We start from the raw sequence: 18,610 nt of genomic DNA, 5'->3' as shown, positions 1-18,610 counted from the left end.
TCAAGTGTGACCATATATTCTCAGTTGGATTTAGGTTTGAACTTTGACTAGGCCATTCTAACACACAAATAAGCTTTGATCTAAACCATCCATTGTATCTCAGGCTGCATGTTCAGGGTGGTTCTCCTGCTGGAAGGTGAACCTCCACCCCAGCCTCAGTTCTTCTGTAGCAGGTTTTCTGCCAGGACGGACCGTGTTTCGCTGTGGGGATGGTGTGTGAGGCCAGAAACATACAGTATTTGTTTCATCTGACCAGAGCACCTTCTTTCACATGTTCACAGGTAGACTCTCTTTACTATTTATATGACTTCTGAAGGCCGGTTCTTGCACTAGATTTAATTTAGGGGTATCGGCACAAGGGGCATGCTGACTACAAATGCACACCGCACTTTTCAGGTTTTAAATCGTAAAAAAGATTAAATAAATCAATTATTTTCCTTTTAATCACAGTTATTCTCTACCTTAAGTTGGTTTGTCACATAAACCCAAATAAAATACAGGATATTAGTCATATTTCTGTGGCACATATTAAAAAGCCAAAGGTTAACGAATACTTTTGTTTTCTGTTTCTTACTTCAGTTCTGGTACCTGGTCATTCTGCTTTGAGGTGTTATTTGACTTTATTTGCATCAGGTCCCTGGTGTTGTGCTGGTTTCCATGCACAGAACCTCTGTGTCACTGCTGTTTGGATCAGCTGCTGGAGACAAAGCGGCTGATAAGTCCACTCAGGCTGTTATGTTGTTGTTAATCTGAGCAGGTCGGTTCTGTGTTGTGGATTAGCTCGCAGGTTCATCCTCATTAGGACAGATTAAACACAGCAGTGAAGACGTTGCTTTGACTTTCTCTCAGCTCTCTGGAGACTGAAACGGCCCTTACAATGTAAAGGTTCTGTCACAGGGATCCCTAATATCCCTGATGATCCCAGATAAAATCTGTTGATCACAGTCTTTTTTGACACAGATCCGATCTCGGATCAGCTCCTGATTTTCAAAGCTCTGTGGAAACAAGGAGTTAATGTTCTCGGAAAGAGGCGTTCCAGGCACGAAGAATCTGTGGTTCAATCCTCCCCTTCCTTCCCTCAGACGAGGAGGGTTGGTTACCTTTCTCAGTTTTTACAGCTGTGACTCACCTGATCCCAGATCAGTCACGCCACCATGAACTGATGCATCTCTTCATGCACCTATTAATGCCTTCCTGTTTGCTTGGCTTTGGATAAAAAGCTTATCTTCCGCGCTCTGTGGCTTTCTGAGTTGACTGATTTCTTATCAGAAAGTCAGATTATCTAACCGTTAGTTCATCCGCAGCCCTGACTGTACAATGAGCATCTCTAGAGAAACATGCAGGTTGCGTAACAGATGTTTTGTCTCAGAGATGTTGGAACATGCCTGAGATGTGTGTCTGTTCTCTTACGCCTGCGTTAACATCTCCTCAGAGCACAGGGGTGGAGGTCAGTTTGTCAGCAGCCTGTCTGTTAGTCAGCTGAGCAGATTATGTCGAAGTCACTCTGGACTCTGGCTGAAAAAACGCTGGAATTAAAAGCTAAAAACGATGAATTCAGTTACTTTCTGTATGTGGTGAGTCTGCAGGTTCATAAGAAAAATACTTAGACTTAAACACAATGGTGATAAACAATAAGTTCACATTCTGAATGATTAAAAAATCAGAAAATATCTATTTTAGCCTTGTTCATTATTTTTATTTGTAATGTTTTTAGTATGCATTTACCGTATTATAGTTAATTTACCTGTCTAGCTCAGAGTTTAGCTTATCTTGGGCTTGGGCTACTTTAGCGTAGCACATCTTACTCTATTTTCTGTCTAATCTAACTTATTGATTAGCTCATTGCAGTTTAGCTTAGCTAAACATTTGAACTCTGTTTTAATTTGCATTTTTCTGTCCTGAACAATAATCTTGTAACTGTTTTATTTATGTACCTCATTTTGGCCCATTAGCATTGTTTAGCTAACATTAGCTTAGTTCATCTAATCATATTTAGATTGATTTTTACATTTAATTGGAATTGGTCTGTCTTAATTTAGGATATTCTCGATCTTGTTAATTGTTTCATCATTTAGCTTCTATTTGCTTTATTTCAGCTTATCCTAGCATAGGTCAGCATCTCTTATGTTTGTCTCTGGCAGATCTTATCTCTGTTTAGTTTATCTTATTCCGGTTTATTTAGCTTATCTTAGTTTTGTTAGCCTTAGCTTTTAAAAGTTTGTCATAGCTTTGTTTGGCTTATTTTAACAAATTTTAGCTTAGCCTACATTGGAGTGTTAACTTTATTTAATGTGTTTTATCCTGTGCTTGTTTTTTTAACATAGCTTATTTTGGTTTACTTTAGTTTATCATAGTTTAATTTAGCTCAGCTTTAGTTAGGTAATTTTAGCTTAATTTAGTTTCTTAATCTTGTTTTAACTAATTTTTAATATTTATCAAATTTTAATAGTTTTTTGTTTTCTTAATTTTAGCCCTTCTTAATTAATTTAGTTTAGCTTACCTTTAAGGGTTGTTGATCCTGTCTTTATACCTATGAGCTTTGTTTACCTATATTTATATTTTAGCTTATCTTGACTTCCTTTTTCCAAATATATCCATTTATTTAAATCTAATGCTTCCAGATTCTTGATTTGCAAATGATTTATTGTATCGTCCTGTCTATCCTTTTTTACACATTTTTACAGATTTTCTTGATCTGGAGATGAGTTCTCTTGGCTGTATATTTGTGTGGACCATGTGTTGATACCAACCTATGGAACATGTTCTTTATGTTCAACATCTACATGCTCCCCCTAGCTCAGATCATAACACACAACAAGATAAGTTACCATAACTATGCAGATGACACACAGCTCTACATTACAGGGTCACCATGTGACCTATTCAAGCATTGGGTCGATGCATGGAACAAATCAATGAGTGGATGTATTATAATTTTCTTCAGTTGAATAAAAACAAGGGCTGCACGGTGGTGCAGTTGGTAGCACTGTTGCCTTGCAGCGAGAAGGTCCTGGGTTCGATTCCCGGCCTGGAGTTTGCATGTTCTCCCCGTGCATGCGTGGGTTCTCACCGGGTACTCCGGCTTCCTCCCACAGTCCAAAGACATGTCTGTTAGGTTAATTGGTCACTCTAAATTGCCCTTAGGTGTATGAATGAGTGTGTGCATGGTTGTTTGTGTTGCCCTGCGATGGACTGGCGACCTGTCCAGGGTGACCCCGCCTCTCGCCCAGAGACTGCTGGAGATAGGCACCAGCTCCCCGTGACCCACTATGGAATAACTGGTAGAAAATGACTGACTGACTGACTGAATAAAAACAAACTGAAGTCATTATTTTTGGACCAAAGGAGGAGTCAGCACACAGCTTCAGTTACTACAGCTAGAAACCACGGACCAGGCCTGAAATCTGGGTGTAGTGATAAACTCAGACCAGAACCTCCAGAGTCTTCTAACACCTGAAGAACATTTCCAGGATTAAAGCACTAATATACCAGCAGGATCTGGAGAAACTCATCTATGCATTTATCTGCTGAAAGGCATTGATCATCTAACAGGTTCTTCACAAGTCTGTCTAAAAGATCCATCAGACAGCTGCAGCTGATCCAGGAGCTGCTGCCTGGTCCTCACTAGAACCTAGAAAGTAGAGAACATCAGCCCAGTTCTAAAGTCCTTCCACTGGTTCCCTGGACCTCAGAGAATAGACTTTAAAATACCTGAGTTAGTTTCTAAGTCACTGAATGGCTTTGTACCATAATATTAAAGATCTATTGCTGTTGTATCAACCTTCCAGACCAATCAGGTCTTCTGGTTCCAGGGGGTTTGATTAAAGAGAAGGAGAAACTATTAATTTCAGCCTGTAGTCTAACTTTTCTTTCCTTTTTAATGCTCCTGCAATGTACTTCTTTTGTCATGTAAAGCACTTAAAATTGTCTTGTTTCTGAACAATAAACTTGTCTAGCCTCCTGAAAAGTTTCAGAAATGGGAAGTTGGATGTATCAGGAATGGTAGAAATTCTGGGCCCCCATGTTTGTCGTCCTTATTTTAGTGAAACTCGAACAGACAGAAACATCGTTTCTGTGCCATTGCCTCATGACGGCACGTCAAGGCTAAAGAGGTCTGTTGTGTCTTCAGAACAGTCGTGCATTATTCCGGGTCATCGCCCCGCCCCCCTGAGTTGCTCCGTTACACAGACAAACAAACCCAGTCTAGCAAAGACAGATGATGACACGTTGGTCTCAGATCAAGACAAACTTGCAGACCAGCAGCCTGGGCCTGCATCAACATTACAACTGTGGCAGCAGCTAAGGTTTGCTGATGTGCATTAAAACGATGAAGAGCCTTTAAAATGCTTCACCTGACTAGTTCAAACACAGCATCCTGCTTCTCTGATGCGCCCAGCGAATCCAAACCTGACGGATCTCTGACCTTTAGATGTTATCTACAGCATGTGGTTCTCGGTGATAGACCCCAGCTGCCCCCCTCTGTTCCTCCTGCAGAGTTTAGAACTTCCTGTAGGTCAGACGGGAAGTAAAGTAATAGGTTGACAGCAGCAGGGGAGGTGAGGAGGAGGAGGGTGACAACTATCAGACGAATTTGTTTATGTTCCATCAGCAGCACCATGACTGATATTCTCCATCTGAACACACCTGTTTGAAGCCTCCTCACCTGTACTGCATGTTTGCTGCAGCGTTTTTGTTTGTGTCTGGATGGACATCTACTCTCTGGGTTTGTCCCGAAGGCAGATCATGTCTTCATGTATGTTTCCTTTTTTATGCATACAAAGTATGAATTTGCCCAGATATAAAAATGTTTTGGTAACCTACAGCCTTATGAGCCTTAAACAAACAAGAAAATGAGACCATGGTAAATCATTCCAAACCTTTTTCCACCTTTTAATGCGATAAATGTTCAGTACAATTCAGCTGAAAAACAAGCACATTCCTCAGTGGGAAATGTAAAACATTAAAAGTGCAGTACCTGGTTGGGTTAGTGCTTCACCCTTTAAACTAGTTGAAGTTAACCGTTTCAGTTTTAGCCTTCAGTCCTCTTCAGTTCACACCTGCCATAAATTACAGTAACTCCGATCAACCTGAAATAAAGTTAATCTGTTTTAGTGGTATTTTCCTCACAGTTACTCAATCAATCTCGTTTTCCCACCTGTCCTTTCTCGGTATTTCAGGCGTACCGTATGGAGAAGCTGGTTGCCTACATGTGCCAAGGATATCTCACGAAGGTATCCTAGTTGCCTGATTGACTTTACTTAATCAGGACTGCATCTGGTATGAACGTAGACGGGTTGCATTGATAGAACAGGAACCTGTGTTTGTATGACCTTCGACCTTTTGTGTCTTTTATTTAAACCCAGCGTCTGTAGTGAGGTTCCAAAGCATCAACAGGATCTCAGAGGTATCAGTCAGGTGGACGGAACAAATTTCCACAGCATTTTATACATTATAGCACCGTGAAGATGGTCATCAGTAACTGGAGAGAAAACGACACAAGAGCAATCTCACAAAAACTGGATGTTTTTCCAAAATGAACGACAAGACAAGACGAGATGGAAAGGGATCATGCTGGCTGCCAAGGAGCCAGCAGTAACTTTGAAGGAGACGCAGCAATTTCTTGTTAGTTGTTGTGTTTTACTTGTGCTTCTACAGAGTATTAACTTCAGGGTGGGCAAACTTTTGTGACCAGGTACTCCATGGTCTCATTTATTACAACACAGAAACCTGGCATATAACTAGGGGGTGTGTACACCTCTCTATAACTAGGGGGTGTGTACACCTCTCTATAACTAGGGGTGTGTACACCTCTCTATAACTAGGGGTGTGTACACCTCTCTATAACTAGGGGGTGTGTACACCTCTCTATAACTAGGGGTGTGTACACCTCTCTATAACTAGGGGTGTGTACACCTCTCTATAACTAGGGGTGTGTACACCTCTCTATAACTAGGGGTGTGTACACCTCTCTATAACTAGGGGTGTGTACACCTCTCTATAACTAGGGGTGTGTACACCTCTCTATAACTAGGGGTGTGTACACCTCTCTATAACTAGGGGTGTGTACACCTCTCTATAACTAGGGGTGTGTACACCTCTCTATAACTAGGGGTGTGTACACCTCTCTATAACTAGGGGTGTGTACACCTCTCTATAACTAGGGGTGTGTACACCTCTCTATAACTAGGGGGTGTGTACACCTCTCTATAACTAGGGGTGTGTACACCTCTCTATAACTAGGGGTGTGTACACCTCTCTATAACTAGGGGGTGTGTACACCTCTCTATAACTAGGGGTGTGTACACCTCTCTATAACTAGGGGTGTGTACACCTCTCTATAACTAGGGGTGTGTACACCTCTCTATAACTAGGGGTGTGTACACCTCTCTATAACTAGGGGTGTGTACACCTCTCTATAACTAGGGGGTGTGTACACCTCTCTATAACTAGGGGTGTGTACACCTCTCTATAACTAGGGGTGTGTACACCTCTCTATAACTAGGGGTGTGTACACCTCTCTATAACTAGGGGTGTGTACACCTCTCTATAACTAGGGGTGTGTACACCTCTCTATAACTAGGGGTGTGTACACTTTTGACCCTCTGTATGTCAGGTTTTATTTCTTTCATTGAAACATGAGGTAAAGTTGTAAAGGAGGTGGCCAAGCTGTGATCATATGGAGAAAAACAATAAAGGTTCATCTCCAGATTTCCTTCAGTTAAAGAAGAAATCAGGTCCTGCTGGTAAGTAGAACAACAATGAACTTCATCCATGCATCTTCTTGAAGAATTCACCTGAAAACCTGCAGGAAGTTCACAAAACGCATCACTTGCAAAGCTGTAAACTTTGACCCTTAATTATTTTATTTTATGATATTTCCATCGAGACCGGTGGGTTTTCCAGTTCCATCAGGAGGTTCTCCGGTTCCATCAGCGCGTTCTGTTCGGGTCTGTTAGTGTTATTTGTTGAAGTGCAGACACTCCAAATTAGATTTGATAACATCTGTGAGCGACTGTTAGCTGAAGGTGGGGCTCAACCAAACACACAGTTGTGTAAACATTAACCATAATTGTAGGTCTGAGCTCTGTGATTGGAACCAGCAACCACTGGAGAGGAGAACTTTGTACTGTTTGCATTGCTGTCTGAACCAATCACAAAGCTACACGGTCTCTGAGTGACCCAGATCCACCAATGAAAGGCGAGATCTAATGTTTAAATTCAGTCTGGTTGTTCCCCTTCATTCACACACTGTTGTGATTCATCTCAGTACTCTGAAGATGGATTTAACGGTCCATCTCACCATCTGAATCTTCATGATGAAGAACATCAGAGTTCCTTCTACTGAGAACTAGACACCCCTGAGTGTATCTGTGGTTTGCCATTAGAGAGACATCTAAACAGATTCTCCAAAAAGAGTCAGAACCTTCTTCTTGGTCTTCAATAAATTCTGGACATGGAACTTAAGAAACCATCCAAACACAGAACCCAGCTGCTGCTGGCAAGGTTCCTTCACAGTCTGGAAAAATCCTGAATGGAGAAGTGTGGAAAAAGAAAGCATATTATTTCCTGTGTGGTTCTCTATGTTCCATTCATCCATTCATACATGCATGTCTTGCAGTGTCTTGGGAGAGCTGGGGCCCATCTCCAGCAGCAGGGAAGTCTGGAATAGTTTTGATTTTCTTTTCCATAAGAAATGTGCAGCAACGTTGAACCCAGTGTTCCCAGAGTTCCTCCAGGTTCCTTCACGGAGAAGTGAGTTGCTAAACCCAGAGTTTTTGGGGGGGCTTTCCCCTTTTCAGTCAAACTTTGAGCAGTTTGCTTTGATGGGTTGCAGCAGGTCAAACGTCATGGCCTGCTTGGTGAAGCTTGGAGGAACTTGTGATCTGTAGGTGTGAGTTTCACATTGGAGGAAGGAGCTATAACCTTGTGTGTTTGTGTCTGACTGGAGATCAGTTTACTCAGTCTGAGCTCCAGGATTCCTTATCCCAGACCTCCTTCTCCCCTGGTCTTCCCCTCCTCTTCCTCCTCCTCCTCGGATTCCTCCATCCAGAACTCCTCCTCTTCTCTTCTCTGTGTATGTTTAAACCTTCATCTCTGCTGCTGCACCTCGACTGAAGTGTTGTGGTGTCTTCAAACCTGCAGGAAGAACGACACAAATTTTATTTTTGGTAAATTGTTCTGGGATCAGTTAGGAGTTGATGGGGTATCAGAGGAGCATGTGGCGGAGTCTGGCTGGAGGAGGTGGAGGAGGTGTTGCTGTGGTCAGGTGTTCATGTTCAGAAGAGAAGGTGAGGATCTCCTTCAGGAGCGCCGGAGACAACCGGCAGCTCAGACGGGCATTTGTGCGTCGCTGGTTCGGTGAGTCGCTTTAATTTCCCTTCAGAAAGTGGTTCTGTTGTGGTTCTGTTCGGTCTAACAGACCTCGGTGAGCAGTTCAGGTGTTTGAATGTTAACTCTGAGAGCTGACTGGCTCTCTGGATCTCTTATCAGTTTCCCCTCTGCCTGTGGGGTCAGTGAATGCCTCGCTGAGTGGCAGGAAGCCAGGCAGCTAACGGACTGCAGCAGCATGTGGGATTGTTTTCATTCAAACAAACCCTCTTCCTCCTCCTCTTCCTCTTCCTCCTCCTCTTCCTTGTTGCTGCAGTTGCGTAGTGAATGAACTGGGACTGAAGCTGCAGCTGGATTGTTTTTCTACACCATGCTGGTCTCTGCCGTCTGTTTGGGACATGGAGCGCTGTGCACTTCACTGTTCCTGAAGAGTTTCAGAACTTAGGACTCAGCAGAATTTTGGACCAACTGCTGTAGAAAAGCAGAGATTTCTGGGTCTGAATAGTAGTAGTTGCACCTATGAACACTCAAACCCTGCAGAGTTTTTCATTTACATGTCTGTTGCTTCTTTTCATGGCTCCCTTTCAAGCAGGTTCTGTTCTTCTAGTTTGGGTCAGTGATGGTTAGCTGGTGAGTTTACTTTGGCTCAGTTCATTGTTAGTGAGAGTCGGATGTTCTCTAGTTTTTAGAGAGTCACAAATCTTCGCCTTAGGTTCTAGATGCACATGAACACACCCAGAACCAGTGCACAGAACTAAATGAACTCTGCCTGTGCTGTAAGGGGCTGAACAATATATCATCATCACAGTATTAAAATCTCGAAGGAAGGACTGGTTGGATGTCAGGAAGTCCCTCCTCACCAGTCGGGCTTGTCTCGCTGCTACAGATTTCTGGTTTTCTTTTGGGTCTGAAGCAGATTTTATTCTGCTATGATTATAACATAAAACACGATGTTCTGCATGTTCTACATAGAGTAGCTGCATATTTTTCCCAACCTTAAGCTGATTGTGTTGAAGTGTATGAAGTGCATCAGAACATATGCTCTGTCACCCTTGGGTCTGATGGATTTCATTAATTTTCAGATCAGCGATCAGAGAAGATCAAGGAGAAGCAGGCAGGTGTTGGTCTCTAGCTGATGAATGGGTGCAGCTCTGCTTTGCATGGCCGTCGTATATTAATGCTGCTGGCAGAGATCAGGACAGCAGAGACACTAATAGTTGGTGGTTAAACATTTGCTCTAAAATGGACCTCAGTACACTTATACCCAATCAAATACACCTCAGTGATGTGCTGTCAACGTCTCAACAAGATGATTCTGAGATAACTTCTGCTGACCTTTGCCCTTGGCAAAAGTCTCCTTTGTTTTTAAATTGCGTGTTTTTAGAGGGCTGAGCTGCTGATACCTGAGCTGTTTGTCCAAATTCAGGTTTTTCTTCCAACGGTGAACAGAAACTCAATAGTCCAGTCCTCAATGAGGTTCTGGTTCTGATTCTAACCACCACTACCATCATTTGTTTCCTGATTTACTTTGCAGCTCAATGTTTGCGTAGTGCTTATGTGGTACACCTGGTCATGTGACCTGTAGGAAAATGATGGTAATATTAGCTGCTGCACCTGAGCAGGTGAGCTGCAACGAGTGTTTGAACAGGGCCGCTGCCCTCTGAGTAAACAACCATGTGACCTGATGGCATCACTGACCACATCAGTGTTTTTTTATGCGCCAGGACTTTTCTAAAACACTTCATTACCCATGATCCTCAGAGTGAACTGATGCAGGATTCTGTGCAGATTGATACCAACCAGTCTCATTCCATAAGATGAGTTCATCTGAAGATGAAGTCTTGACTTTTCCAGTTTAAACTGTGTTTAAAATCAGATTATCTTGCCATGTTTACGCTATATTGAAAGAATAAATATGGAAAATGTAACATTTCACTAAAGATTAGAGAGAGAAATTTCACACCTAATATTAATGTGCTGATTTTTACTTATTACTGCTGATGAAGTGTAGAGGACAAGGTTTCTCTTTGCCACCAACATTTGAGATTTTGCACCAGGACTGTAGCCTGAAAAACTCACAGCTTCTCTTGATCTCCCAGAAGCCAGCTCATATGCACAAACCGGAGGTGTGTGCGCCTTTCCCCAGCTGTAAGCCAGATTCCATGGACCCTGGAGTTCCAAGCAGTGCTCTTTTAGAGGGGTGGATAAATTCTGTTTTTCTTAAAACAATGCAATAAATCAGGCTAATTGGTGCTATTCAAGGCATGATTAGCTTGTAGCTTCAGCATGAGGCCAGTGTGGCTGCTCCATCATGCATAGTGGTGAGCCTACCTTCCTTGATGAAGCCAAGAAGTCTTTGTGTGCTCTTGTCCTGGTTTAATGAGGACCTTAATAGGAGTACTGAAATCTGAACTCATAATAAAGCTGCAGAAACAGACGTAGAAATCCAAGAAAAACGCTGTTCATTAGCTCCATGAGGCTCGTTATTAACAGTTAATACACACACATTTTCTGAACACACTCCTCATTTATCTTGCTTTGTCATACAGGAATGAAATTTGGATACACTTGTAGAACTTCACATAACACTCTTGCATCCATGCTCTACAACAAACAGGAAGTCAGCCATCTTGGATTGAATTAAAAATTTACACCCCATTTTGGCCGTTTCTAGCCTCTGAATTTGATCGAACTCCTCCTAAAGGTTTTGATCGATCAGCTTAAATGTTGGATCAGAACGGAAGGACGATCCAACGTTTTCATGCATGTTGAAGGGGCAGGGCCAGACCTCAAAGGTGGACTACTCACCAAGAAAAACAAAATAGTTTATAGCTCCTACAAATACAGTCACAGAGACATGAAACCTTCTTTGATTGAGCCACATCTGCTCCTCTACAAAACTGAATGGTCAGAAGCTAACATTATCTAAGCCCCACCCTGTGAGAACAGGAAGTCTATTGTTTTACTGTGGAAGGTCCATAATTGCCCCCCTCAGACTACGCTTAGTGAGGGTGGCCGTGGCGGCGTAGCAGAATCCGATGTCAAGCCATGGTCATACCTTTGGCTCTAATGTCCACATATATGATTTGATCTGCAACAAATTAAAATGATGGATATTTATCCAGCCCAGAACTCATATTCAGCCAATGACCTGGTGGTGGGGCCTAATATTTCCACAGGGCCCCCTAGAAGCAGGAAAACAACCAACCCTAAGCCAGGCTTTAAATGAAGATAAAGATCTATTGGAGCCATTTTGGATCAAAGCCTCCACTTTGTCTCTTTTACCCACACACATGTATCTGAGTGAACTTCTACAGCTTTTCACTTACAGACATCAAAATGGCTACACTCTTAAGGCATTGGAGGTCAAAGGTTATCAAAACATTTTTGCTGCATCTCAGTGTGTTGGCGTGGCCAGCCTCAACATTTGACTTTTATCCATAAAAGATGAAGGTTTAATAACTTCCACTCAGAAGGTCGGGGCTGTAGGAAAGGTCAGGAAAGGTTCTGTAGTGAATGACTATAGAAACAGTTTTTCCAGTTAGTTTTAAGGGAACACTACACAACATACTGGGTTATGTCAATTTTTTGCTTTTCTGCTGCAAAGCATCTAATATCTGTGAAACTGAACTAGATTGTGTACATTTTGTTATGATTGCTTTTAGATTTGAGTCCATAAGTTGAAAAGGAAATAAAGAACGTTGAGTGTTCAGTTTCTTCTGTGTAAAAACACCTGATGTGTTCATTCCTGAAATTCCTCAGCTGTGAATGGCAGCATGCCGATGTTTAAGCAACACCAAAACAGTGAATCACACACAGCCACAGCAATGTTTCCTTTTAAACTCTTCCTCAGGTGTTTTCAGTCCCTGTTCCCACATAGTTTTAGGAACAGCTGCAGGAACTTGAAATAAACTTCATACAGATTTTTGTTTTAGAAACAAATGAAGCCCGAAGGAATCATGCTTCAAGCTCCTAAACTGTGTCCTCTGGGATTGCTCTTTGGTTGTAATTGACAGCTGCAGCTGATAGGGGGCAGTATTGTCAGTGACTCAGCAACATAGTGGGTTTGATATGTTTCAAGTTAAATCATTTCTTTGTTGTCTAACACTTGTTCCTCAGAGTCGCCTCGTCTCTCCATCGCCTCCTTCAGCAGCGATGAGCGTACTCCATCTGCCACTCCCTCAGACTCCTCTGACCTGACGCTGGCAGGTCAGCGTCCGGTGAGCCTGATCTCCACCGTGTCGTCAGGGTCCGGGTCCTCCAGAGAGGACTACCTTGCCCCGACTCGGGTGTCTGAGGGGTCCTCCAGCATCAATTTAAACCAGAACTTGAGTCCTGAAAAGAAGGGGCGGAGCTTCATTCACAACAAGAACAGCAACAACAAAGTGTGTACCCCAATCCGAGCCTTGAGCCGCCGGGAGCAGGCGTCACCTTTCATAGCCGCCACCATGGCGCCCAACCCTCAGCTGACCTATCTGGACCGCGTCATCATGGAGATCATCGAGACGGAGAGGATGTACGTCAGAGACCTGAGGATGATTGTAGATGTGAGTCACGAAAGACTACGTCGATGCCTGTTTCTGTCCATTTCTCTTTCATTTGTTGTTGTTTTTAAGTGTCAACGCTTTGACTCTTCTGTCTTGACTCCTCTTCGATCCACATGGATTTTCCTTGATACCGACAATGTCAACTCCATGTCTTTCACAGCTGCAAAGTTCTATAGGAGCTAAGTTATATCTGTGCCGTTCTTTTCTTGACCACACCAAAAAACAACTTATCGTATTATCGTACTTCATTAGTGTTGAAGCCAGGTCTCATTTTAGAGAAGACACTGGACCCAGAACTCTGTTGGCAGGGACACAGGGAGGTGCAGTGGACAGGTGGAGGACATCTCTGGTGTTAGAGGAAGTAACATGGCACTATAATTAACAGATCAAGAGGGATTACCTGTTTATGTAACAGCCAGGGTCAGAGAGGAAGAGAGAGAGAGATAGATGTGAACCCAGAGCCAAGAACCTGAGATGGCAATCAGAATCACAGACCAGATCTGGACCCATAGCAGTCTGGGTTCTGATCAGAACCCAGTCTGAGGTTCTGCTCAGGTGCCTTTTCAAAAGGAGGGGAAATATTTAAATACTGATTGGAACCTTTTTTAAAACAATGATTAAATTAATAGTTTGCATTTAATACCATGAAGGTAAGTTAAAACTTTAACGAGTTATAGACGAGTTAAACTACAGAAACAAACTGATGGAGCCAGCAGGACTGATTGGTCATGTGGGTGTTCAGTCTGCCCCCTGCTGGAGAACGGTTAGCATTACAAGCAAAACTGCTTTGTAATTATGCCTAAAATAGATTTTAATGTTTTTTTTTATTTCATGGTGTCTCCTTTTTAGATGTGATTTATGTTAATTCATACTGAATTCTGAAATATGACTAAAAATCAGCAACCTCCCTTCTTCCAGCAGTCATTTTCCTTTGTTTCGTCCCGTTATCCTTCATCTTTTTTCCACCTGCCTGCAGGATTATCTCGCTCACATCATTGATGAGTCGGACCTGTCGAACCACCCCGAGCTGGTCTGCGCTCTTTTTGGGAACATCGAGGACATCTACGAGTTCAACAGGTGAGGAGACACAGAACTGACCCTGATTTACCATCCATGATCTGAAAGAACTGGACATTACAGAACAGCTGCTGGTCCTTTTCACAGCGAGCTCCTGCAGGACCTCGAAATGTGTGACAATGATCCCGTCGCCATTGCCAGGTGTTTTGTCATGAAGGTGAGATCGAATCAAGCTTTCAGCACTATTATTTTATCAGTTAAAGACCAAACATCAGAATGAAACTGGTTCTGGTGCTGTGAGAAACATCTTCATCTGATGTTGTTTGTTTCAGAGTGAAGACTTTGATATTTACACACAGTACTGCACCAACTACCCAAAGTAAGTTCTGAACAGTGTGTTGCTCGCTTTGTTTTTGTGTGGAGCAGAGATCTGATTTCGTCCTGCTCTCACTGTTTCACTCATTATTTTACTTCTTAACACCTCATCTGTTCACACCTGACTTGGATCCGTTTACACCTGAATTTCCACATATTCACTCTATATTTCAGCTTTTCATATTAAATATTCTGTAAAACCAGGAAAGTATCAGATGGACAACTGGTGTAAACAGGTGCAGTTAAAGTGTGAAGTAAGTAAGGTGTTATCAGTAGGTAATCATAAAGATAAGAAGGATCCAAACTTTTTCAGTCTGTATTTCAGCTTTTACACACTTGTTTTTCCTAAGTCCTCGTTTGGATCCTTCTCATCTTTATGACCACCTCTTGAACACTTCTTACTTCACACTTTAATTGCATCTGTTTACACCAGTTTTTCCATCTGGTGCTTTCCTGGTTTTACAGAATATTTAATGAGTTCGAGGCCTAATGTCACGTTTTCTGCTAATCACACATGTTCACATCTTGTTTCACTTCTGATTTATTTATTTTTTACAACTGCTGTTTACCTGTAAATTACCTGATGATACAAGGTTACTTTGTTTCCCACCTGTTCATCACCTGTCTCCTACTAGCTCCTAGTCCTCAGGTTTTTCTCCTCACACCTTACTTCTAATTGTCTACACCTGCTTCATCACCTGGTTGCACCATTGTTTCACACCTGCATTTCATCACTTACCTGCAGGATCGTACTTCTCATCAGACCTTTCTACAAATCACACACGTCTTCTTTGTATTCCCACCTGAGTTACATGTGTGTACACCTGCCTTCTACCTGCTCACTTCCTGGTTATACCATGTTTCTTCTCAGCTATTCTCTCTGTTTTTGTATGTCAGCATCTAGCTTTCATAGGTTCTTCACTTCCCTCCTAATCCCACCAGTTTACCTGTTCCCACCTGTTCACACCTTGTTTACAACCATTCACTCATTCTTTAACTGTTTACACCTGGTTGCTGCTGACTGCCGCCTGTCAGATAACCTCAGTTCTATTTATTCACCCTTGTCTGCACCTGATTGTGCTTGTGTAATGTTTTGCTTTATGTTCACACCCATTCATGACGTTTATACAGATTCCACATGTTGGCTTTCCTCACATTCAAATATATTAGTCATGTGTTCCCACCTGGATCTACCTGTTCCTTGTTTTCTCCTAAATCCATCCGTTCAGCCTTAATATCTGCTTCATCGTAAACCAGTTTCCAGTTAAAATCTCATCACTTGTTCACATCCACACTCTATAGCTCTTTACACCTGGTTTTAATTTGTTCACACCTACATGTACCTATAATTTCCTTTTACCCGTTCCTGTTTTTGCCTGCCCACTCCTTGATTGTTGGCTCGATTGCAGTCATTTGATGTTCGAACCTGTCCATCACCTGTGTTCACCACACCTGTTAAAATCTGTAATACCCACCACACCTTTGAATTTCTACACACCTGTTGCAGCTCGGTCGCAGCGCTGACGGAGTGCATGAGGAATAAATCTCTGGGCAAGTTTTTCCGGGACCGTCAGGCGTCCTTGAAGCGCTCCCTGCCTCTGGGTTCATACCTGCTAAAACCTGTTCAGAGGATCCTTAAATACCACCTGCTGCTCCAGGTACCACAGTTTCACACCAGGCGTCCATACACACCTGTGTGTAGTTTATTATGGGATGACTATGACAACTGAGTCTTCTAATATGAGTCAGCATTATTGTTCTTAGTTCCAGCTCAATGTTTCTTACTGGCACAGTTACTACAGTCTGTGAAAGTCCATCTAAACATCCATCTAAACATCCATCTAAACATCCATCCATCCAAACATCCATCCATCTAAACATCCATCCATCCATCTAAACATCCATCCATCCATCCAAACATCCATCCATCCAAACATCCATCCATCTAAACATCCATCTAAACATCCATCCATCTAAACATCCATCTAAACATCCATCCATCTAAACATCCATCCATCTAAACATCCATCCATCCATCTAAACATCCATCCATCTAAACATCCATCTAAACATCCATCCATCTAAACATCCATCCATCTAAACATCCATCCATCCATCTAAACATCCATCCATCTAAACATCCATCCGTCTAAACATCCATCTAAACATCCATCTAAACATCCATCTAAACATCCATCTAAACATCCATCCATCTAAACATCCATCTAAACATCCATCCATCTAAACATCCATCTAAACATCCATCCATCTAAACATCCATCTAAACATCCATCCATCTAAACATCCATCTAAACATCCATCTAAACATCCATCTAAACATCCATCTAAACATCCATCTAAACATCCATCTAAACATCCATCTAAACATCCATCCATCCATCTAAACATCCATCTAAACATCCATCTAAACATCCATCTAAACATCCATCTAAACATCCATCCATCTAAACATCCATCTAAACATCCATCCATCTAAACATCCATCTAAACATCCATCTAAACATCCATCTAAACATCCATCTAAACATCCATCTAAACATCCATCTAAACATCCATCCATCCATCTAAACATCCATCCATCCATCTAAACATCCATCCATCTAAACATCCATCCGTCTAAACATCCATCTAAACATCCATCTAAACATCCATCTAAACATCCATCTAAACATCCATCCATCTAAACATCCATCTAAACATCCATCCATCTAAACATCCATCTAAACATCCATCCGTCTAAACATCCATCTAAACATCCATCCATCTAAACATCCATCTAAACATCCATCTAAACATCCATCTAAACATCCATCTAAACATCCATCTAAACATCCATCCATCTAAACATCCATCTAAACATCCATCCATCTAAACATCCATCTAAACATCCATCCATCCATCCATCTAAACATCCATCCATCTAAACATCCATCCATCTAAACATCCATCTAAACATCCATCTAAACATCCATCTAAACATCCATCTAAACATCCATCTAAACATCCATCCGTCTAAACATCCATCTAAACATCCATCCATCTAAACATCCATCTAAACATCCATCCATCTAAACATCCATCTATCCATCCATCTAAACATCCATCTAAACATCCATCCATCTAAACATCCATCTAAACATCCATCTAAACATCCATCCATCTAAACATCCATCTAAACATCCATCCATCTAAACATCCATCCAAACATCCATCCATCTAAACATCCATCCATCCATCCAAACATCCATCTAAACATTCATCTAAACATCCATCCAAACATCCATCCATCTAAACATCCATCCATCCATCCAAACATCCATCTAAACATCCATCTAAACATCCATCCATCTAAACATCCATCTAAACATCCATCCATCTAAACATCCATCTAAACATCCATCCATCTAAACATCCATCTAAACATCCATCCATCTAAACATCCATCCAAACATCCATCCATCTAAACATCCATCCATCCATCCATCTAAACATCCATCCATCCATCCAAACATCCATCCATCTAAACATCCATCCATCTAAACATCCATCCATCCAAACATCCATCCATCCAAACATCCATCCATCCAAACATCCATCCATCCAAACATCCATCCATCCAAACATCCATCCATCTAAACATCCATCTAAACATCCATCTAAACATCCATCCAAACATCCATCCATCCATCCATCCAAACATCCATCCATCTAAACATCCATCCATCCATCCAAACATCCATCCATCCAAACATCCATCCATCTAAACATCCATCCATCCATCCAAACATCCATCTAAACATCCATCTAAACATCCATCTAAACATCCATCCAAACATCCATCCATCCAAACATCCATCCATCTAAACATCCATCCATCCATCCAAACATCCATCTAAACATCCATCTAAACATCCATCTAAACATCCATCCATCTAAACATCCATCTAAACATCCATCTAAACATCCATCTAAACATCCATCCATCTAAACATCCATCTAAACATCCATCCATCTAAACATCCATCCAAACATCCATCCATCTAAACATCCATCCATCCAAACATCCATCCATCTAAACATCCATCCATCCATCCAAACATCCATCCATCTAAACATCCATCTAAACATCCATCCATCCATCCATCTAAACATCCATCCATCTAAACATCCATCCATCCTTCTAAACATCCATCCATCTAAACATCCATCTAAACATCCATCTAAACATCCATCCAAACATCCATCCATCTAAACATCCATCTAAACATCCATCCATCCATCCAAACATCCATCCATCTAAACATCCATCCATCCATCTAAAC

The 18,610-nt window shown here is 41.8% G+C and overlaps 1 protein-coding gene across 9 annotated transcripts in view; it reads left to right on the top strand.

Annotated features, from left to right (window-relative positions):
* Nucleotides 1–18,610, top strand: part of LOC124881991 (pleckstrin homology domain-containing family G member 3-like) — a 41,200-nt gene that overhangs the window by 8,976 nt on the left and 13,614 nt on the right. For 3 of the 9 annotated variants that reach the window (XM_047388042.1, XM_047388041.1, XM_047388035.1), the window contains exons 1-6: nucleotides 8,090–8,358; nucleotides 12,448–12,875; nucleotides 13,852–13,952; nucleotides 14,040–14,109; nucleotides 14,225–14,271; nucleotides 15,775–15,925. In XM_047388042.1, coding sequence (XP_047243998.1) covers nucleotides 8,199–8,358; nucleotides 12,448–12,875; nucleotides 13,852–13,952; nucleotides 14,040–14,109; nucleotides 14,225–14,271; nucleotides 15,775–15,925 — 957 coding nt within the window. In that variant the 5' untranslated portion in view covers nucleotides 8,090–8,198. Of the gene's footprint in view, nucleotides 1–8,087; nucleotides 8,359–12,447; nucleotides 12,876–13,851; nucleotides 13,953–14,039; nucleotides 14,110–14,224; nucleotides 14,272–15,774; nucleotides 15,926–18,610 lie in introns of those variants that run through there. The other 6 variants (XM_047388037.1, XM_047388038.1, XM_047388039.1 and 3 more) reach the window with 3 other exon arrangements.

The sequence above is a fragment of the Girardinichthys multiradiatus genome, chromosome 15 (assembly GCF_021462225.1).
Source record: "Girardinichthys multiradiatus isolate DD_20200921_A chromosome 15, DD_fGirMul_XY1, whole genome shotgun sequence".
Lineage (NCBI taxonomy): Eukaryota > Metazoa > Chordata > Actinopteri > Cyprinodontiformes > Goodeidae > Girardinichthys > Girardinichthys multiradiatus.
This window is presented reverse-complemented; position numbering and strand designations above follow the sequence as displayed.